Source organism: Theobroma umbraticum, unplaced genomic scaffold, assembly GCF_002168275.2.
Source record: "Theobroma umbraticum cultivar Fairchild unplaced genomic scaffold, ASM216827v3 scaffold_4.1, whole genome shotgun sequence".
Lineage (NCBI taxonomy): Eukaryota > Viridiplantae > Streptophyta > Magnoliopsida > Malvales > Malvaceae > Theobroma > Theobroma umbraticum.
Genome location: NW_018397258.1, coordinates 6,198,140 through 6,221,669, shown reverse-complemented (window position 1 = coordinate 6,221,669; position 23,530 = coordinate 6,198,140). Strand labels below are relative to the sequence as shown.

At 35.6% G+C, this 23,530-nt stretch overlaps 3 protein-coding genes across 3 annotated transcripts; all 3 read left to right on the top strand.

Moving 5' to 3' along the window:
- The first annotated feature begins 229 nt into the window (after positions 1-229).
- Positions 230-5,804, top strand: LOC110413508 (E3 ubiquitin-protein ligase SP1). The gene is given in 12 exon segments (XM_021424347.2): positions 230-802; positions 920-972; positions 2,156-2,280; positions 2,372-2,467; positions 2,650-2,787; positions 2,874-2,939; positions 3,807-3,919; positions 4,027-4,137; positions 4,317-4,360; positions 4,445-4,542; positions 4,544-4,550; positions 5,463-5,804. Coding segments are annotated over 12 exon segments (969 nt in total). The 5' UTR covers positions 230-728; the 3' UTR covers positions 5,507-5,804.
- A 1,415-nt stretch (positions 5,805-7,219) lies between these two features.
- Positions 7,220-8,448, top strand: LOC149527380 (uncharacterized). Its single transcript, XM_089783212.1, has one exon. It carries the CDS (start codon positions 7,293-7,295, stop codon positions 8,115-8,117), a length of 825 nt encoding a protein of 274 aa, XP_089639338.1. The 5' UTR covers positions 7,220-7,292; the 3' UTR covers positions 8,118-8,448.
- An 8,707-nt stretch (positions 8,449-17,155) lies between these two features.
- LOC110413798 (RNA demethylase ALKBH10B-like) lies at positions 17,156-23,278 on the top strand. The gene is made up of 7 exons (XM_021424754.1): positions 17,156-17,915; positions 20,013-20,143; positions 20,308-20,425; positions 21,081-21,197; positions 21,351-21,466; positions 21,620-21,774; positions 22,442-23,278. The coding sequence occupies exons 1-7, from the start codon at positions 17,387-17,389 to the stop codon at positions 22,932-22,934; spliced, it is 1,659 nt and encodes a 552-aa protein (XP_021280429.1). The 5' UTR covers positions 17,156-17,386; the 3' UTR covers positions 22,935-23,278.
- The last annotated feature ends 252 nt before the right edge of the window (positions 23,279-23,530 follow it).

The window sequence follows — 23,530 nt, the reverse complement described above, 5'->3', positions numbered from 1 at the left end:
TTAAAAATAAAAATATAAAAATTTGATTCAACACAATAAAAGGAGAATATATTAAAATTTTTTAAATAATTCAATTTTTTTAGATATTATAGCATTTTAAAATAAATCATAAAAGGGAAAAAAAATTCCAACCATTCCAATCTCAATCAATCCGAAACAACAATGTATGTATAGGCAGACACCTCAAGGCATATATGGGTTCACTTTTCTGTTTGGGCCGAAGAGAAATTACGATTGGGCTATGAAAGCCTGAGTCAACCACAGGCTCAGGCAGGCAAGCAAAAAAAGTCGGTTGTCTCTCTCTGTTTTCTGCATTCAAATTGGGGGTGAAGAAGAGTGTGGCGACGATGAATCTTGGGTGCCTTGGATAAGCTCCTTCCTTCTCCCTTCCCTTCACTTCTCGCATCTAATTCCCTCTGTACTTATTTCTTTCTCCAAAAGTTATTTACTATAACTATATCATTTCCTTGTTCCTTCGACCTTCCTTTTCCTCAACACTTTTTTTTCCTCATCCATTTCCTTAAAAAGAGCCTTCCGATTTTCCTTTCTGTTCTTTTGAATTATTCTACATATTTTTTTTTCAATTTTGGTGTGATATTTGATAATTTCCGATCAAATTGGCTTTGTTGTTAACTTTTTTCGCTAAAATTTTGAGCTCGTTTATGAGAAATGAAGGCTGTAACTGAAGGTCTTTAGAAATTAGGGCTCCCTTTTGAGTTTCCGTTAAGATGATTCCATGGGGCGGCCTCTCGTGCTGCTTGAGTGGAGCCGCTCTCTATCTTCTTGGAAGGAGCAGTGGCAGGTTAGCTTTCCATCAACTATATCAATAAAGATAATTTCATCATCATTTACCGAATGCGTTTGGCACAATTTTTTGAAAAATTGATAATCGAATTCTGTACTTAAAATGGTGGAACAGGGATGCGGAGCTTCTCAAGACGGTCACTCGAGTCAATCAGCTTAAGGAATTGGGTATGTAGCCCCAGTGCCTCTTCTTCCTTTGTTTTATGCATTTCTGTATGATTGGTTGAAATTTATGCTTTTGGGTAATGATTTCCTGTTCTTTCTACAACTTTTAGAAGGAAATTTGAGAAATGTGCTGAGTAAGAATGTAGATTAAGTTTTTGGACCCATTTTATAATTTATGCAAACTTACATCAATTTCAAGAGGCTTCTCGGTTTTTTATTTGTTAATCATTGATTGTTTTGCTAATTAGTTATGCTGGAACATCTTAGGTACATGTGAGTGTAGCTATGAATTCACTCTCCTTAATGTTGATTTTTGGCAGCAAGGTTGTTCTCTGTTAATATTGAGGATAAGTTTGCAATTTGCATTAAAAAAATCTGATAACATTGGAAAAATGGTCCCGTCCACCTTAAACTTTAACTACTGAAAATGGGTGTGGGACATGTTTATTTGATTGGTGGTGTGAGTTTTATTACACTTTCACTGCTAATGATGCTAAAGATGTTTATCTTAATTTTAAGGATAAAATACCCTGACCCTTTAAGTTTTAGTCATAATTCCACCCCGCAAAATGGACATTGGGCCTTAAACACATAGATGGTGTTACCGGGCAAATGTGAAATATCTAAAATACCTTTCTTTTTTCTCTCCTCTTTTTCACTACTTTCCTTTCTCTCAGGCCGGCTGGCAGTTCTCCCTTATGCCGGCCAGCCACCCCACAGCTGGATCTGCACACTTCCCTTGGGGAAATCTGGCATTCCACAGCCAGATCTACCGCCAGCTGGTGAGAGGTAGGGTAGAGAGACATTTTTTTTTGAATAGGAGAAAAAAATTTAAAAATGAAAAATTATAGTTTTTATTGTTTGGTAATTTTTAAAATTAATGAAGGGTAAAATTGTTTGAAAAATATTGCCACGCCATCAAACTAGCAGAAATAGTAATGGTTGACCAACAGTTAGACTTATGTGTTCAGTGAAAGATAATCTTTTGAGGCAGATTATCCATTTCGAATACTAATGGTCTCATATGGAATTATGGTCAAAACTTAGGAGGGTCAAGGTATTTTACCCTAAAATTAATGTTAGGTGATACACTTGGGTGGGACTTGGGACTGATTTGATTAGTTGCTGTCATATACATGTGCTAAGACATTTGTCTTAATAATATTGTGTTTCTTTCACCTTTCAGCTCAATTGCTTGACCTTGAAAGTAAAGTGCTTCCGTTAATTGTTACAATCTCTGGAAGAGTAGGTTCTGAGACACCAATCAGTTGTGAGCACAGTGGATTAAGAGGTGTTATAGTCGAGGAAACGGTAACCTTTTTTAAATTAACAGAGCAGTAACTGTAGATTCTTTTATTCTTTTTTCTAATTGCACTGAAAAATTCGTGTTCCTATGTCTTAGGCTGAACAGCATTTTCTAAAGCATAATGATGCTGGTTCTTGGATACAAGATTCTGCATTGATGCTTTCTATGAGTAAAGAAGTTCCTTGGTTTCTGGTTAGTATATATTTCTGTCTTTTTAGTTTAAGTAGTATGCTAAAATTAATTTATTAATGCTGGATTGTTAAGGTGGTTAACTTTTGAAATCGCACTTGGGAGGAATTATGATGTGCTCCATAAGAATTACAGTTGTTGATGTAGCAGATTTGCTGATAATATCTTTAAATCATTAATTATAGGATGATGGAACTGGTCGAGTATATGTAGTTGGTGCTCGCAGTGCAGCAGGTTTTGCACTGACTGTTGGAAGTGAAGTGTTTGAAGAGTCAGGTCGATCACTTGTACGTGGAACATTAGACTATCTCCAAGGTCTCAAGGTATTTTTTCCGTGTCCTTAGATTGTCCATTTTATGGTAACACTTTCATTTGGAATGAGCTTGTTTGATGGGCTATTGGCTTGTAGATGCTTGGAGTCAAGCGAGTTGAGCGAGTGCTTCCCACTGGTTCTTCCTTGACTGTTGTGGGTGAGGTATGTTTTCGATTAATGATTGCCTCTGTTTTTGGCAAATGATGCTAAAATATCAATGCAGATTCAAATATTCAAAATATCAATATATTAGGAAATGAGAATGTTGTTACTAGTTTATATACTTGGTGCAGTCTGCTGTTTCCTACCGTTGCTTTTAAGTTGAAAATCTTGGCAAAAAATGTGTATTAAGTATCTTTTTGCATAATTATGGTAGGAAATCAATTTTTTTCCTAGGTTTTCCCTAAGAACTTGGGTAACCTAAGTTTCACTGTAACATGGTCCAGCCTGACGCTTATAAGGTCCTAAATGAATAAAAGGCAATGTTTCAATGTGGTCGGATGATGTCTAGTCTTATCTTACAACTTTGAAATCTTGGTGTTGAAGTAGTTTGATGATAGTTTCAATGTATATGAAGCATATCTGGAGCTAGTATTTGAGATTGATCTTTGGCCCAGATACCATTTAGTCCAAGCCAAGGCCCAAGCCACAGTTTTGTCTCTGCCTAGATGTTTTAAGCTGCAGCTCCATCTGCTGAATACAATGCCTTTTTATCAATAATTTTCAAAGCTTAAGCAGATCCCTGATGGCTGGAAGACTTTGCTTAATCACCATGGACCAGCATGCTACAGTAAATATGTATCCTGGTCCTCTACATATTTCACCTGAAGCATCAAACAATTAACACTGCCATTGCTCTTCTTTAATGTCTTAATATAATGGAGCTTTCCTTACTAACTGTTTGAATTCAAGATGTTTTCATGATTTAGAATTTAGAAAGCTGCAATTTCTGAGTTCATCATCCATATTTGGGTTATATGTTCATTTACCATTTCCTCATTTTGTCTTTCCCAATCTTGTGTGTGGTAGGCTGTCAAGGATGACATTGGAACAATTCGGATTCAGAAGCCCCATAAAGGGCCTTTTTATGTGTCCCCCAAAACTATTGAGCAACTCATTTCCAACCTTGGGAAATGGGCAAGGTTGTAAATATTTCAGACTCAGACTGCTTCCTTATTCCTTTTAACATAGATAAGTTTTGATGATTATTTCAAAAAATGAAGAAAATAACCGCATTTATATTTATTAGGTTGTACAAGTATGCATCTTTTGGACTGACCATCTTTGGTGTGTTTCTAATCACCAAGCATGCAATCCGTTACGTATTGGAGAGAAGGCGCCGTTGGGAATTGCAGCGAAGGTATACTTGATTAGTGCTTTTATTGCTTGTTGAGAAACAGATTGGAATATAGATTGACTGATACAGAGAACAATTGCTACACAATGGTCTTTTCACTATTCATATCAGGTTCTTTTTTTTATAAGAGGCATGTATTTACGAGCACCAAATAAACTGAATTGTGAACTTTGTTCATTCAGGGTTCTTGCTGCTGCAGCGAAGAGATCAGGGCCAGATAATGAAGGTAATTCATTAGCTGTCTAAAGGATGGTTATTGTTCATGGTTTTGTCTGTACAAGGTGTTGGGATCTCACAATAATTTCTGTAGATTCAATTGGGAAAGCTGAAAATGGATCAGAAGCCAAGAGAGACCGCATAATGCCAGATCTATGTGTAATATGCCTTGAGCAAGAGTACAATGCCGTTTTCATTCAGTAAGTCAACTAGTTGCATTGTTTTAATTGAGTCATATAAAGCAGTTAAAGTGCCTTGTTTTAAGCTATGCTGTCTATGCTTGTCTGTGTCAACTAGATACTTCTTGCTGTGCGGAAGAAGGTTTTATATCTGATTTTAATTTATGCATCTATTTCCATAATGATGTTTAACTGTGCTAAGTGCTTATGAGTCGCATTTCAAAATTCAGCTGGATAAAACAGGTATTATGTACCAAATTAATTCTGTCAATATCCATTCTGCAACATAGAAATTATGTTGAATCAGTCACTTCTTCTGTATAAGAATTTCTGTTGCCTCTACTGCATACTGTGAGTTGCAAATCAGATGTTTACCCTGTGCACCTTATTGATGCTGAGGCTATATGGTGTTTATTGATTTTCTTAAAGGTATATCCAGTAGAAAGGAATATATTATTAAATATAATCCATATTTTGCATAAATTCCATTTTTTTTTCTTACGAAGGATGGGTGTTCTCCTCTGAAGTGATATGTGCAGATGCTGTTGTTCGTAGACTGTCATCTGTACCCTACCTTTTCTTTGTCCCCTCCACTTTTTTGGGTGGTGGCTGTGATCAGCTACGAGGTGCATTAGAATGTCATTGGACCATTGATGAGATGTAGAATTTTCCATATTTAGCTGTAGTAACACTTAAATTCCCTGTCATTATGCCACTGGTGATTGCTAGGTTTCTGAACAGTGTTGATGTTTATGTTTATTCGATATTTATGTTTTTCCAAACATAAAGTTTGTCTAGATTATTTCTTTTGTTTTGTTCTAGCGTGTGAGATGATCGAAATTTTTCATATCAAATATGGCTTCTGAAGTTTGTTTCTTCATATCTAATTTTAAACTCAAAACGGACTAATGGCCTATTGCTTATGATATGCAGATGTGGTCATATGTGCTGTTGTACGACATGCTCTTCGCACTTAACTAACTGTCCTCTTTGCCGGAGACGAATTGATCAAGTTGTAAAAGTCTTTCGTCATTGAAGTTTAGCTTATGAAATCTTATGAAATTTGATTAGTGGCAATTGTACTGGCTGGGAAATCAGGATATTTATTTTTGTTCAGAGATGTGAGATTTTGATGGTATAGAATCCTTTTAACTTGCAGCCACTTCTTTATGTAAATTCATAAATTTCCCTTGATACCTTGTAAATATTATTTCAAATGATAGATGATTTGTTCTCCTAATTTCCTGACAGCTACAGAGGATTATGTTTTGCCCATTCCCACAATATCTATTTAAGTTGATATGTAAATTGTTTGGGAGGGATGAGACGAAATTTATTCCAATAGTGCTCAGCTCCCTCAACCATTGTTCTCTTCTGAGCTGGTTGATCTATTAGGGACAGTCCTTCGGTCATGCATTCCAAGGTTAGGGGTTTTAAGCATCAGGACATGAAACGGTGGGGTAATTTTATTTATAAAAAAAAAAAAAAGCAGAAGAAAAAGGTATAGATAAGTTAACTGCATATTGTGCTCGTAGTGCAATTTATATCACGTGTGTTATATTTGCTCAATTCAAGTTTATTATAAAGGTGTAATTGAATTAATGGCCACCAAGGTAACATTTGATGCTAAGGAATCTTTCTTTGCTGGGTATTAAGCTAACTAGCCAAGGATGCTAAGGAATCTTCCAGAAGCATTTTATACATTAATGTTGGAAGTGGCTTAATTAACTAATAGTCGAGAGACAAAACGCAATTAATATTATAGGATGAAGAGTTGATGATGGTTAATTCGTTATGATATTTTAATACAAGGTGAGAAACATGCGGGTGCTGTGGGTTATTCGCGAAACGAATATATATTGAAGAACTATAAAGTATAACAAATCAAAGGCTGTCTGGATCTGGAATCCAACATGGAGAAGGTCTGGTAAAGAAGAATAAAGTTAAGAAAGGACGTCACCGATCAAACCTGAAGCTCAGCTTCAGGAAAGGGGTTTCCACTTTCCACAAATTTTCGAATCTAGGGCATATTCGTCATTTTCAAAATGGAAAATTTCTCTAGTAAAATTGCTTCGTTTCTTCCGAGTAGGCTACAGACCGCTCCATTTTCTAGAGTTGCGCTGCGCCACAAGAAACCTTGGGCGTCACCAACTCTTGATGTCATGCCCTGAATGTCACCTTACCAATGGTTTGTTCACGTCACGCGTTAATGTTTCGAAACCTGATGCTGCCGAATCTGATACCCTTTCAATTTCGAGTCGCAAAGTCATCAAGCTTTTGCTCTTTCTCGGTTCTTTCATCATGTAGAACAGCTATGAGTGTATTCAATGTCAAAAAGTAAAACAATGAAAAATGATTTGCACTCACTAAGCTGTACCCTTATTATGGTCGGATTCTTGTTTATGAAGATGAGAAAGAAGCGAAAAAGAAGAGAATATGTCCTGAATTCCTGATCCATCACATCAGTTTGAAAAAAATGTGAAAAGTCATCCATTTCAATTTTAGAAATTATTAAGAATCATTCCAAATTTTCCGTCAGAGTTCTGCAAGATTTGTTTTACACATGACACACGACAATACTCGGTTTTGTTGTCCACTTGGCGAAGTGGATTTCTTTCTCTTTACAAGGCTTATGCTAAGTATAAATGTGGTGTTTCTGCCATCTTAAGTGGGCATCTTCTCCAGTTTCTATTTATCTTTCGTTCGTAATATCATATCTCCAAAAACCAACTCAAAAACCTTATTCACTTTCCCTTCACATCAATGGAAAAGAATCAAACTAGTTGCCCCAAGGCTGTGTGTGAGAAAATCTTTAGAGCAATCACTTTCGCTCCTGCTTTCAGTACAATTCGTCGTATCTCGAGCCGGCAACAAACACCCTCATCTGCCAAACATGCTCGAAATCCATCACTACTAAACTCTGATCCTCCTATAAGACCTCTTGATATCAAAACCAAACTAACATCGCCACAGCGCCCCAAACCTACAAGTGAAGAAGGCTCCGAAGTTCCCATCAAGTTTGAATATACCACCAGCTTGCCTACTCCACCAACTGAGAGTCCAAAACCAACAGCCCTGAACGGTTCCACCCGGAATATTAATGGCCAAGTGGCACTTACCTGGACAGCTCAACAGGCAAAAGCGCCAAAGCCCTCGACTGATATGGTTCAATCAGGAAAACCAACTGTCCCAGGTAACGGTCAGCATGTATCCGGAGTTGCTTCCAGGACTGAACCTGGAACATCTGTCTTATCAGCAGAGAGTAAGCCCAAGCATAAGTCAGAAAAGAGTAAGGGGCAAATCCAAGTCCAAATTGAACGACGTCAAGCCAATAGGGAGGAGGAAGGCAAGAAACCAACACATTATGATGATACATTTACCGCATATATCTCTCGAACAAGGAAGAGGATCATGTCACATGATCAGGAGTATGGAGAGAATTCCTCAAAAGTGGTTGGACATAACCATGGTCATGGTCATCGTGGTACTGGTAAGGATCATCACTTTTCGAATTACATTGACCAGACTAAAAGGAAGATTAGAACTACTTCAAGCATCAAGGATAGAAGCGAGTCCTTCTTCAAGTGATTGACATTGATCAGTTACTTAAAACTATGAATAAACCGAAGATCGATTCTCTATACTTGAGGCTAAAAGGTTTGAATTTGATGAATAATATCATTGATTTTGTTGTTCTGTGTGGTCTTTCTCTTGCTATGTTCTAAGGTCTCAACCTGAGCCATATAATATGGCTGTTGGGATGAATTTGAAACCAGATATACTGAAATATTCCACCATCTGTTTCTCACTAAACATTCCATCTGCTTTTGTACTCCATTTATCATTGGTTTAAATAAATAATTCTCCTCGTGACTTATTTCCTTTTGGAGTACGATTATGATACTGTAGTGGGAATATTGAAAACATTTCTAATCAATTAATTATCATTAAATTAAGTGATATGGTGTTCAAACTGCTAAATGAGGAGCGAGAATGAGTTTTAACACATGTTCACCGAGCTTTTAAGTTAATTAAAGTTCCACCAAGTTGATTTCTTTGATTTTTTTTAGAAAAACAGATAATAAAAATACCAACTAAAAAGAATCTAAGAAAGGTTTGATATCATAAGAAATTTATATTAAAAATCACTTAATGTAAAAAGTTTAAGATGTTAGGCAGATGTTCAAGTTTTCTTTCTGTTCCCTTTTATTCATGTCAGCTGAACAATGGCATTCCTAAATGAGAAATTACCTAAAAAAGGAAGTGAAGTATTAGGCAATTACGATGTATGGGCTGAAAGAAGCCACAGCATGCTTTGTTGTCTACCTCGGCCCAGACTTGAATGAGTTAAGGCTCCAACTACACCAGGACAACCCATCATCCTTCTTCAGACTGCAGGCCTCAGTCCATTCTTCACATGCTTTCCGGGCTTTCAACATTTCAGCAGCCCCTGGATTAAATTTCTTTTTCCCTTTCATTTTTGTTTTGTTCTTCTTGTGCCCCTTCCTCATCAAATTTCTTATAAAATGAAATTTAGTTCCCAGTTCTACCAATGGGTTTGTTGGTAAACCTGGTGACAACAATGAACATGAATTAAAAACAAACAGGGGGGATTTTGAGTTCGAGACTTCTAAGAATAAGCAATTACATATCCCTTAATTTCCTTTTTTTTATAACCTTTCTATGAAGAAAATTCCTAAAACGTACAATATTAATACCACTATATTAAAATGATCCAAAATGGCAGTGCGGGTTTGCTTGGACTTTACTTCCAGAAAGTTCCATCTGTTTCTTCCTCATTTTTTTGGTTACTTTTAGAGGTTTTGTAATGGATTTCTTCTTCATTTTCTCGGTTTTCTTCTATTTCATTTTATGTCTTGTCAGCTCAGGTCATACCTTTTCAGTAGATATATACATACATATATATATATGTATGTGTGTGTGTGTCTAAGTTTGGAACTTAAGCAAACCTCCACGTTCTTCTTCTTTTTCTTCTTCATGATTGATTGCCCCAAAATCATACAGAGAATACATCAAGCAATTAAAAAGACACTGGTTCGAAAATGGAAGAAAGAAAAGGATGTGGCATGTGGTTAGCTTCAACTAAAGACACGATTGGGGGGATGTTTTCTTTGGATTGTAGCAGGCTTTTTGCAAAACACAAAGAATCCCGTCTATAAATATCTTAACACAGAAGATAATTATAATTATTATTATTTGAATGAAAAAAGATTTTGATAAAATTCATCTAATCGAATCATTACATGATGCCTCTTTGTATAAATAAATCCGTTCTGCAATTATGATTAACAGAACTAACTAAAAAGATCATGTCATGATCTGTAGTCTGAAACAATTTGATAAGAGCCCAAAACCATTGATAACATTTTTATATTTTTATTTTTATTCACATTAATCATATGGTTGTTTATATTATTTTTTAATTTCTTCATCATTTCTTTGCCAATAAAATTATTATTCAACCATTACCTAACCATTTTTTACTTTTTTTAATGGACTATTATCTCCTAAAAATGGTCCAAGCTTTTTTAACCTAATTTTACCAATCTTCGTAATCTTTTATGCTTTAACTGTTTTCGTAACATCGATTATTTAATTATTTTTTTATTATATAAGGGTTTAAGAAAATATTAAATAAAACAAAATAAAGGAAAAATAAAATAAATTAATACAACCAATCAAATAATAAAAGATGATCAAATTAACATTTTTTTCCCAAGCAATATGATCAAATATTAATTATATGTTAGATTAGGCAAAACCATTAACCATGTAAAGATGTAGTTCAGAAACCTAATTTATATTAATTATGGTACTGGACTTGCCTCTTAAACCATTCCAATGATTACCTAATGAATGGAAAATCAAGGGTTGAAGCAACTGTGTCAGCTTCCATCTTCATGAATGCATGAGAGGCAAGTTGACCTTGAAGGCACAAAAAGGAGCTCCTGGGAAAAGACCTTTGGGTGGTCTGAGGAAGCAGAGCTCATGCCAAGCTCTAATCATGTAAACCTTTGACCTAAAACCCTGACGCAGCTGCTGATCTGACATGCACGATCTGCGGTCTCTTTCCATGGCTGAAACCTGCAAAAAAAATAAAGGGTATATAAATCACATAATTTATGTTTATTTACACCTGCTTGCTGAGTCCTTAAATCGAACTAGATTTTTGTGATTGATCGAGAACATGCTGCTAATAAAGTAAACAAATTTGCAAAACATCTTTCCCTGGGAAGGGAAAGAAAATAGTAATAAACATGTAGGAGAGTCTATTACTTTGCTAATGCTTATGTCAATTGGGAATAAACAATTGCAACTTATTATTGGTATCGCATTACATTAATATATGCAGAAAGCCTGATACAAAAGTCAGATGCTAGTTAGGTTTAGTTTAAAAAAAGCAGTGTGATGCCAAAGGGTGGTCGTAAAATTGCAATAATTTTTCAGCAAGGTACATAAAAAGTGCACATGCAGTTGATGTCATGTTGGCATGCTGGATTAATCAAACTTTACATTCAAATTATTTCTAAAGTTGTTTGGGATTATTTTTCATGCTCTAAAAAGATGTGGGACTCCTTTGCTATATAAGACTACAAAATACTGATTGCGACACTATGGTAAAGAGAGGTCTATGATAGACACGAGAAGCAATCTACTTTGTTTTACATGTAAAAGCTGAAATATCAAAATCTGAGAATCCCCAACTCTAACCTTAGATGTACAATCATGCATGACTTGAAAGACTTGAATTCTCATCCAAGAAAAGGAGTCGAATGGGGAGAGGAAGAGAAATTCTATATATATTTGTTTTGGTGGTGCACCGGCATGAAGTTTTATTTGCATTTCTTTTAAATTAAGTTTTTAAGTGCTAAACAACTATGATCCTCTGCTGGCTTTGATGCAGCTTGCTTAAATTGTTTTTTTAAAAGAATCGGTCATTTTCTTGATGTTATCAGCACAAGACTGAAGGGGCGGATGTTGCCACAGCACAATTACAAACAGGTGTTTTCTCTGTTTTGTGTATTTAATTAAATAATTTAATGCCAATCAGACAGTTTGTTGGTGTTACTGCATTCACGCCCCTGTATCTTACTTAGCCTGACACCCAGACTCGGCAAACTCTGTTTTTTCTAATGAAAACAAATTGTTTAAAGCCTTAAAGTCAAAACTTGTATATTTATATTTTTTACTATGGTTGGTGTCTTTAAGCCTTAGCCCCCCGTCGAGTTAAACCCATGCATGAAAATGTCAAACAAAATAGCAAATGAAGTGAGCAAAAAAGTTTATTTATTTATTTTTGTTTGGAGCTAACGCCCATGACTAGCACAGCCTAACCTAACTTGCACGCTGCTTGCTAAAAAACAAAGGTGTATTAGTAATACAAAAACGCAACCAAAACCAGCCACTGGTCCAAAAGGAAGAAAAAGTGGTCATCTCACCATATCTGCAAGTTTTTTGGCAGAAAACCATCTCATCCCAAAACTCCTTTTTCATTAAATGGTTACACAAGAAAGTACATCTTCAAGGTAACAATCTTGGAATAGTTTCAACCTGAAACTGAGTTTTCAGTTTTCAATCTTGAAAATTGCCAAGGAATCAAGTACAATTAGTTTGAGATACTAAGACCATTTATAGTAGTGCAAAATGAAATGAAATATATATAGTTATATAGTTATACTTGTCTTTCAAAGCATATGACTAATTAATTTTGTAACTATATCTTACACGAAAAATTGAATCATGGAAAGGAATATGTTCCTTTTTTTGGGTCTTTTTCTTTTTTAGAGGAATGCGTGAAACCCATGTGGCATCTTAATTTATCCCATATTGCTTTTGCCATAATGGTGGGAGGGAGGAAATCTCAGTTGCTTATTTTGGATGGTCCACGATGAATTTCTGAGTTGTGTAGATGATTCTCTACCCTCCACAGTTCCAAAAAGTAAAACCCAAAGCACTTCAAAAGTATGAGAGACAGAGAGAGAGAGAGAGAGAGAGAGAGAGGAACGGGTCCTTCCTCACATTATTCCCCATCCTTCCATCACATTTCTTGTTACTTTCAACTGTTTTTGCTTTCTTGGTTGGATTCTATATGGCTAAGATATCTATCCCTATGAACAAAAAAAAAATACAAGATAATATTTCTGTCTTTGGAAATTGGAATCTTCGTTTCCCAATCTCGAATGTTATCTCTAGGAGCAATCGGTAAGTACAGGTTCTCAATCAATCGTTTATGTATAACTATAATTTATTAAATTATGATTAAGATTTCATTATCTCGAAAATCCCAATAAATATATGTTAACTTTATTCAGTATGTAAATCATTTGACAAGATAAGTTGAAAATTTGTATATCTATACTCTAGTGCTTGATTTTCATCATCAACGACATAATGGTATTTAAGAAAGAAAGATATGTGCGCAGAAATGATGTAGACTGATGTTAATATATAGTTGTAGAGTTGTATTTGGAAACAAATTGAAAAAGAGAATGCTGAAGATGGGGGGAATTGACTTTTCAACAGTAACACTGACAGAGAAGATGGGGGAGGATGGTGTCCATCCAAATAGCCGACCTTTCTGAAAGGACTTCGAACATGGACCTCTCATGTGTCACTCTAGACTTTAGGCTAAAAATGGCATTTGCAATTCAGTCCCTTTGTAGGGTAGGGGCCCCAGTTTTTTCGGGTCAGCTGCTCGGCTTTGCTTCTTGCTTGCAAATTTAGCCACATCCTTTTTATTTATTTGTTTTTATTCTTCATATAGAAAATGAGAATCTAATAAAGCCAAAGACTTTAAAAGTTCGGATGAGCTAATGAAGAGGGAAGTTCCCATAGCCAAAGGGAGGGCTTTGTCATCTTTTAAACGCCAACCCTTTTATTCATCCTTGCAAAAGAGTAAAGAAAGTGACATAATGGAACTTTTATGGGCAGAGAGATTCTTAGGTGGCTCTGAAAATTAAAAAGAAAGTTGAAAGCATCAATGAAGATGATATTCTTTAAAAGAATGGAGTGTACAACAATTTTAAAGATTAGTGGTAGGCTTAGTTGTACAAACAACCAAATTTTTACTTGTTAATTTTGGTCCTCATTCAATAGAATTAAAATTTGTCAAGCATTTGTGGGTTCATGAAAAAAGCTCTAGTTAGAGATGTGATTATCAATTATTAGAGTACCGAATAATAGGTCTATTTTATATTTAATTGAGAGAGGTTATGCATTTTTTTAATCTAAGATGAGTGTAAAGTCTTTTTCCAATTTTCAGTTCAAGATGCCATTGTTTTAATAATCCAAGTAATGATTGAAAAAAAGAATCAAGCTAAACCTAAGATCTCATTCCGTATTCTACATTCAAGTTATTGGTCATTCAAATAAATTATTATTGACAAAAAAAATTGATATTATTTCTTTATATGGTTGCTTATGAATGTTTAAAAATATCTTTTAAAGATACGAAAGAATTATTTAAAAATAAAATTAAATATCAAATATATTAATAAAATAATTAAGATAAGATAAACAAATAAAAAAAAATTATCTACTTGAATATAAATTGTAATATTTATTATCACCAAGAAAAGAAAAACCTAACTAATGTTCTCCTTCTAGCACAATCCATCTCATCCAACAAAAAGTCTTGAAACAATTGAGGAAACTTCTTTAACTTTTGCTCAAGATTAGAGAATAAGACGGCAAACCCCTTTGTTTTTTTTTTTTTTTAAATAAACCCCTTTTCCATTAACTGCAAAAAAAATAAAAATAAAAAGAAAAAACCCTTTTAATTTGTTGTACAAAAGAAAGATAAAGAAGAGAAAAAGCCACGAGCCAAAGCCGAGTGAAGGAAGAGAGAAGCAAAAGCCGGATAGGGGAGCCGTCTTGAAGATTGTATTTTGTGATGGTGGGAAGGGCATCGTCCGTATTAGCACCAATGCGGTTGGGTGGCCACAGCGAACAACGCAACAAATCCTCGGCCCTGAGCGGGCCCCATCCGAGCCTTCGCTCCCTATGGGTCGCCAACACCTTGCCCTTCCCCTCTATATGCCAGCAATAGAGGCTTCCAACATGGACCCCACTACCGAGAACGAACCCTCCATTGAATGATGGAACGTGGAGCCACACATATGGCATCTTGCGTGTCGTCCATGTCATTTAGCAGCCCTTTGCCTACTTGGCTCGGTTTCTTCCTCTACATTCACCAATATGCCCTCCCCTCTTCGAGCTATTTGATTGTCTAATTGAAATTTTTATAAGACAAAGACTGAATTTGATATTTTGGGAATAATATTTTATTTATTTTTTGAATTATTTAAAAATTTTTAAAATAATTTTTTATTATTTTATTAAATTTAATTAAATATTTATATTTTTATTATAAATATAAAATATTGATATAATATGATGACATAATCTTATGATATTTTTATCTTTTACATCATCTGTCACATTAAAATCAAATGATTTTTCATTAATGTCACATCAAAATTGAATGAATATAAAATAATAAATAATATTTTAATTAATGATAGCTGATAACATTAATCATAAAGTTTTATTTAGTTCAAAATAAATTAATTGAATGCAATTGGAGAATGAGGACATATTGAATTTTCTTAAATAATTGAGACGCTTTTTAAAGTATTACATCATACTTTTACTATTTCAATTCCATAACTTTAGTCTCATTATCTTAATTTTAATGAATTTATATAGTTCATCTATTTTTATTAAAAATTGATTTAAAGATAATTGATAATGATATTAGGATTTTGCTTTTAATTTGAAAGATATGATATTTCGGTGATAATTCGACGTATTGGGATGAATTAATTTTTTAATTACGACACACATATTAATCTAGAAAATATCATATTTTATTTAATTAAAATTTTAAAAAACATTTTTTAATATCTTTTGTTAAAAATAATACTTTTATACTAAATATGTGCCATGTAATAAAGAAATTTAAATTGACATATAATGTCATCAACAAAAATGTTCATATTGTTAAATTTAACTGCAAAAGTCATCAATTGTTTTTAATCAAATTTTAATAAAAGTATAAAAATTAAATTTATTAAAAATGAGGTAAAGGGACTAAAACAACATAATTGAGATAATAGAATGATCAAATTCAAAACTTCAACCCACTTTTCATCTCCATTCTTTGGACTATGATGGGATTCTATTCTATTGTTTTGTATATGTGATTCAGTAATTTTTGTAAAGTATTTTTAAAATAAGATAATATCATAATATAATTGGATAAATGATTCATATAAAAAAAAAATGTTTGTGTGTTAATTTATAAGATAAGAAAAACAAAGTAAGAAAATATATTGGATGAATAAGTTTGTGTATTAATTCACATTTCTCAGATTTGGTTAAATATATCCATCACAGAACTAGGAGGAGTTTGGTGAAATCTTTAAAATTAATTTTCTCTTCACCTATTTCTCAGTCATTTTTCAACACTCCAATTTCATATAAATGCCTCTCCTCCATCATTCGGTTCAAATTTAAAGAAATGCTCACCAATCTTCATTACAACTCTTTTATTTCATAAAGTCTCTTAAACCATAAGCAAGGGATATCTCATTTCATTGAAATGAAACTCAACTCAACCTCCATACAAGGAATTTCCAAATGAAAGAAATTGAAGTTTCCACATCTTTTTTACCTCCTCGAGTCTTGACCAGCCAAACGCGAAATGTCCCATATGCATGTGCTAGGTGCTTTCTTTGTTTTGTTTGAAGGTGGGTGGGTATGGGAATTAGGAAATACAGAATTTGATATATCTACTAAAGAATTGAATCAAAATTCTCAATACAACATTGATGAAATTATTATCGAAAATGATTTATATTACAATTATAAATCAAAATTTTTGAGTATTTTGTTAAGTAGATTATATGCATATATACACGTATGTATGTCTGAGTTAAGTTTTGCTAACAAATATTAAGAATACTTGTTGTGATATTATTTATGAAAAATATTTTTATATTAATAATGAGAGTTATACCATTAGAGAGATAACTTTCAATTAATTTTAGTAGGCTTATGGATTAAAGTAAAACCTCTTAAAACAGAATTATTCTTCAAGTCCCACGGTTACAAGAGTCAATTATCAATTCACTTTTTATTCACTCTAACATGTTAAATTCTAACTCTGTCATTGTATAATACTCGTAAGAGTTATAGTAAATTTAAAAAGTTTAATATTTTATTTAAATTATTTTTCAAATTTAATAATAATTGAATAAAATTGATGATTTTTTTAAAAATTTAGTTTTAACCTAATTAACCAAAATTAATTTTTGAGTGAGAAACTCTTGTATTCCAACTAAAATTTGCCTTATTGGCTAAAAGTAGAACCTAGCGAACCCCAAAGGGTAATTTCAGGGTAGATCGTGGTCTGGTCTCGAATTCAATTTTTGGACTAAAGTTTTGCAGTTCCTTGGTAAGCCACCCAACCTACATTTGGTTACGCCACGTCACCTCTCTCGGAGATAGCCATGTCACCCTCTTCCAGTGGTCCCCACCCGTACGGACGTGCCACTCCAAATATATAACCCCTCCCATCGCCCAAAAACCCCTTCCCTGCTGAAACACCAGAAAAACACGAAAACAAAACAAAAGCCATCCCAACACTTTGCTTTAAGCCTTCCCCCTCTCTCTCTCTCTCTCAACAAAACAGCTGAAATATCGGCCGAAAGGTAACTCTCCAGACCCAATAGTTCGGAGTTCGGAGCATCCGAAAAATAAAAAGTTCCGGGTTCCTCATATTTGGTCAATAGTAAAAAGTTAAAAGGAAAGGGTAGAATTTAGTAGAAAGTGAGATGCCAATGGCGGCGGGGCCAGCATCTCCGAGGGAACGGGCTCATGCGGTGGGGCCTGCCGTGGTACCGATGATGCAAGCTGTGCCGGCGGTTGCTGATGTTTTTGCTAAGGACTCGATCATTTCTTGGTTCCGAGGGGAATTCGCGGCGGCCAATGCCATCATCGACGCTCTATGCGCCCACTTGGCGCAGCTTCATGGCAGAGCGAGCGGGGGATCGGAGTACGAAGCAGTATTCGCGGCGATCCACAGGAGGAGGCTGAACTGGATCCCGGTGTTGCAGATGCAGAAATACCACTCCGTTGCTGATGTGGCAGTGGAGCTAAAAAAGGTGGCTGCCAAGAAGACCGAAGAAGGAGGACAAGATGGAGATCACAAGGAGGAAGTGAAAGGTAGCGGCGGAGGCGAAGGCGGTTGTTTGGATGATGATAAAGAGAAAGTTGCCGAGAAAGTGATGGAAAATGAAGGAAATGGGGAAGATGGTGGCGAGGAAGAAGAAGATTCCCCTGACAGTGATATCACTGATTCAGGTAACTTCATAATTAAAAGAAAAGAAAAGTGATTCCGATCATAAAGTTTGATTCTATTTTACTTGCATATTGGTTACGTGTTGTTTCTCTGTTTGATTTTTTCTTTCCTCTCAAATGCCAAGTTTGATCGTTAGGTAAAGCTTTCCTTTTTCTATTTTTGTTCCTTGGGGGACTTATTTTGGTGTTTCTTTTTGGGATTCGTGACGCAAGATCGGTCCGAGGTACTGGGATTCTTATTACAGTCCCAGTACTAAAAAAAAGCTCTGAGCTTGGCTCAGTTTTCTTTCATAAATGCCATGGCGATCAGTTGTTTTCAATCTTTTTCCGTTCCGTTATTGAATTCTTCGAACTTCCTTTGTTTCTCGATCAATCAATAAAAAACCAAAGGACAAGGAGAAAGATCGCCTTTTTTTTCTCTTTGTTTCTTTCTTCTCTGGCTGCGCGGAAAGCAGAGAGGCGTAAGGCATAAGGCGTTGAATCTCAGATTGCACTGTGTTTGGTAAAGCCAGAAAGTGAAAGCTTAGCTTGGAATAAAGCAAGCGCATTATGTTATGCCTTTTCTTATATGTATCTTAAAAAAGAGTTGAAAGATTTAATCATTTTCCTCCATTTTCGGAGGAACCAAACAAAATCATATATTTATCCACGGGATCGAATATTCAATGTTTCCAATGCCTTTTCTTAAATTTCTCTGACTTTGAATTCATTCAACGTGGGGTTAGATTATGATGATGTTGGTTTTACCAGTCTTTCATGGGCTTTATGTTCTTACGCTGTTTGCTTTGAGAGAAAAAAAAACATAAAACTTTTCACGAGATCATTTTCTTACTCTGGAAAAGTGTTCTTTTATTTCTCCTTTTCTTTTCTTTTTTGTTTTGTTTTCAGAGGTGGAGTAATGAGGTTGGTATGTTCCCGAGGTTGTAGTGGGGGTTTGAGGATTTCGAGGTGAAAGCTTAGAGAGAGAGAGAGAGAGAGAGAGAGAGAGAGAAAGGGTTTGACTGCACTCAGTGTTACAGTTAGTTTGGGGAGTGAGCCATCTCAATACGTTGATCCGGGGGACGCCGCCTCGGGATGCGTGCAATGATTTTAATGGTAGGCGGCTTCTGATCACAGCCGTCAGATTTTAATGTTGACGTCAGTGCTGCTGTTTGTTGATTTCACGTGGAGCTTGTTGTTGCTGGGGGTTGTTATGGCTTTGGCCTTTTTGACATTTTGGTTGGAGGAAGCCATTAGGCAGATGGCTACTAAGCCCAATTTCCTATCCCCGAAATGTTTTGACTCGAGCTGCGTCGACTCGTTTGACTGGATTGCTTTGCCCGTTCAACTCCGTTGTCCTTGGGCGGGCGTGCGAGCGATCCAATGATTGAATTTCACGACAGGAAAACTGGGGGAGTGTTTGGATAGCCAGTTGTGCTATCCGACATTGGGACAACGTGCAGCTTCTGTCTTACACGGTAGCTAATAAAGTATAGGGACAAAAGTGAGAAGTCGTGATACAGCTGACAGCTGTGTGTAAAAGTTGCACAGCCTTTTCCAGCGATGACGGGTAAGGCGCTGGCTGAGGGCTGAGCTTCCTAAATAATGTTTTGAATAAGGAATGTGTATGTTTAATAAGGTAACATAATGAATATGATAATTAAATAACCTACATTAAGGTCCATAGAATAGATGAAGATAAAAGCTCAGTTCCACCCTTAAAATAACAGACCAGGAGCTAGTTTTGCTTGTCAATTAATCAACTTTACTTGCCTTACAAATATAATGCTTTTTATCAATTAAGGTAATATGATTGACTGCCAAATTTGTTGTATAATTAAGTGCACTATCAATAGATTAAGAATTTACACATTGAATTTTTATAGAATGGTGGCTTATTTTACTAGTCAAACAACAAATTGAGGTGGGGCGAAAATGTGGTCATCTTTTACTATCCAAGGCTACTTTGTCTGAAAATTTGCCCTTTTGTGTCCTATTTTATTTAGTCTATAATGTGACAAATGCCGAAAATTAATTCACGTTGTATGTCCGTATCATTCCTTTTATTCTACAGTTATATTTACATCTTGGTTAATGATTTCACTTGTTCTGGCGATGCAGGATCTCAGGAAGTTCAGCATGTTGAGGAAAACGTTGACATTTGTTCTAACCATGAAGAATGTGATGCACGCCCTTCTCAGATCAAGTTGACCAAAGGTTTTTCAGCCAAGGAGCATGTAAAAGGTCACATGGTGAGTTGTGTCTTTCACAATTTAATAGGCATTGTTCTAGTGAAAAATTTGGAATTAGAGAGAACTGATATCCTATACTGTATGCTATTTCAGAAAAGAAAAATGAAGAAAAGATGGATTCTGGTAGTTTTTTTTAAAACTTATTACTGATAACTATGATGCAGGTGAATGTTGTGAAAGGATTGAAATTGTATGAGGATGTGTTCACTGATTCAGAGCTGGCTAAGCTGGGTGACTTCGTGAGTGAACTTCGAGCTGCTGGCCAGAATGGGGAATTGTCAGGTGCCATCCCACTTTAAAGCCTTGCCGAATTGAGGCCTGTTTTAGAATATTAAGATGAAGATTTGAAATAGTTATCTCTTCTGTTATAGCTTTGTTTTAACAGGTATAGTCATTCATGTTTCCTGCTTGATCAATTTAAATAATATTCACAAGTTATATAGGGTGTTTGATGTTAATCACTTCTAAGATCAATAGACCAACTTCTGAGAGAACTTTAAGTCAAGCACCTAGAGAGGCAAATTAGTTGGCTGTAGGTCGATAATTAGGGGTTTAGACTTTTGATGGAGGAGGTTCCTGTGAAGCACATACCTCAACCCTTGGGGTCGCCTTATGTGTTGTAAATGTAGATTTCACAAAGCTCTTAATTGGCAGAGACAAATGTTTAATAGCTTTTTCTTTTTCTCATTTAATGTTTTATGTGAACTTTTTTCTCTCTCTCTTCTGATTAACAGTTTTCCATTTCGTTGAAAAGGATTTGTAACGTGGCTGTTTGTTTCATTAATCTGCAATTGCTTGTCTTTTGAGTGATATTCAAGAGTTTTTAGTAAACATTGTCTTCGTTTTAGAAAATATTGTCTTCATTGTTGAAAAAGATTAGGACTGCAATTTGTTGGCCAAAGTCTCTGTTTCTGAGCTTGTTGCTGGATGACTACAGGTGAGACTTTTATTTTATTCAACAAACAAATTAAAGGAAACAAGCGAGAGCTGATTCAGCTTGGTGTTCCAATTTTTGGACACATTATAGAGGAGCCCACAAGTAACAAACAAACAAGTACGACCTACCCCTATGAATTTCTGATGTGGTTTGGTTTCTCTAGTTTCTTAATTTGTTCTTGATACTTAAGAGTGATCAATTATGACTACAGTTACTAAACAACTTTCTAATTGGCCCTTCTTTTTTTTTCTTTCTTTATATGTTTTGCAGTCAATATAGAACCAATTCCGGCTCTTCTGCAAGATGTCATAGAACACCTTGTCCAGTGGCAACTTATACCCGAATATAAGAAACCAAATGGTTGCATCATTAACTTCTTTGATGAGGTATACTTCTTTGCTGCACTGCCATGCCCATCTTCCCTGTTCTTTGTTAAGAGTAGATAGGCCACCATGTCCATGTACCATCTTGCTTTTAGTGTTGAACCATATTTGAAGAGAGTAAGGATAGAAGTGATGCAATTATATTACTTTATGCAGGGTGAATATTCACAGCCTTTTCTTAAACCACCACATTTGGACCAACCTATCTCCACTCTTTTTCTCTCTGAATCAACAATGGCTTTTGGGCGCACTCTTGTGAGTGATAGTGAAGGCAACTATAGGGGTCCACTACAGCTTTCATTGAAAGAAGGGTATGTTCACTGTTTAGAGTTTTTTGAATTTGGTTTGTACTTTTGGAAGTTAGCTGAAAAGGGAACCATAGTAAACTATGAAAAAAGAACTGATGAAGCAGCTTAGTATCAGAATCGGAAATATTTGCAAGTTTTCCATCATAGTTCAATGCATCTATTAATAGAACGAGAGGCAAGCTTTTGGTGATGGGGTGACATCTATAATTTTAGTTTGTTTATAATCTTAAGAGTTTGCATAAGAGCGGCTTTCCTTTCTGATTATATTGTTGGCTAGCATCATACCTTGAAAACTAACACGGGGGGCAGCTTCCAATTTATATGTTACTCTCTGACACTGCCAAGATGTTTTGATTGCAACAAAATCCTAGATAATCATGTGTTAGAGTAGGAAGCTGAAAGCTAAAAATCTTCTTAGCTCATGGCACTATTTTCTCCACTTCTCTCCTTTATATTTTTTTCTCTCTTCCTCCTTTTACATTGTGTCAGAATTTATCACGTCAATGCAGTAAACTGAGCAGGAATCTTGTTTCAAACACAGAGGAATCACATCTCTCAATGTTATCCTTCATGTTGGGCCGTCTCCCTTCATAAAATGTACCATGTGTGCTTTATGATACTAATTCTTACTTGACAAGCAAGTTTGTAATATGTTACTGCTATTCTGCAGGTCTCTTTTAGTTATGAGGGGAAACAGTGCTGACATGGCAAGACATGTCATGTGCCCATCTCCGAGAAATAGGGTCAGCATTACGTTTTTCCGAGTTCGGCCTGATTCCAACCAAGGTCAGTCACCACCAGCCAGCCCCCAGGCTGGTGCCATGGCTCTGTGGCAACCAGGTGTCCCAGGTCCATATGCAATGTCAAATGGAGCTCTTAATGGCTATGAGGCACTGGATATGATGCCAAAATGGGGAGTCGTCCGTGGACCTGTTGTCATGCTAGCTCCTGTGCGCCCAATGGTAGTGAGCCCCAGAAAACTTCCTCGTGGCGGTACAGGGGTCTTCTTGCCCTGGACTATGGGAGGATCAAGAAAGCCTACTAAGCACCTTCCACCCCGTGCCCAAAAAGGAAGAATGCTTGCATTACCTTCTCCTGTTGAACCACATGTAGCAGAGTCTACTTCTGAACCAGGCATCAATACTGAAGGGAAATCGGCATAAGCTAAGCATGTGGCAGCCCTGGGGGCAAGTGATATGAATTGTCAAAGGCATTGTTCAGGCACACATCTTGCTCTGAAAGAGCATTTACTTACTGTACAAATGCAGCTCAAGTGCTGAAGAGTTTGTTTGTTTTTTCCCTCCATTTTCACTCTTTTCTATTTCTTTTTTTTTTTCTTTTCCTCAACAAGGTTAGGCTCCAGCAATTGTCACCACACTTGTTGAATGTCATGGTAGGGCTTTAAAGGTAGTTGAGCTTTTAAGTTGGAGTGTGAATTAGCACTACTGGAGGGCCGAATTTTGTATTAAGCTATTACATTATTTATATTAATCTCCTTTTACAGACAGATGGTAGTATTAGTTTGTGGTTATCTATTTTGAATCTTTTCCACGGCTTTCTTACTTGACCAGGATAGGTGAATGCACATGAATGTTAAATTGAATCTTATTGCTATTCCTTAAAAAGTTGATCATAATCCATTCTTAACATTTCACAATGGGCAAAATGATGTTATTTATCTGAGGAACTGATCTATCTGTTCTTTCTTACCTCGTAGTCCGTTTGAACATTCCCTTTCTTAGATTTGAAGAATCTTCGT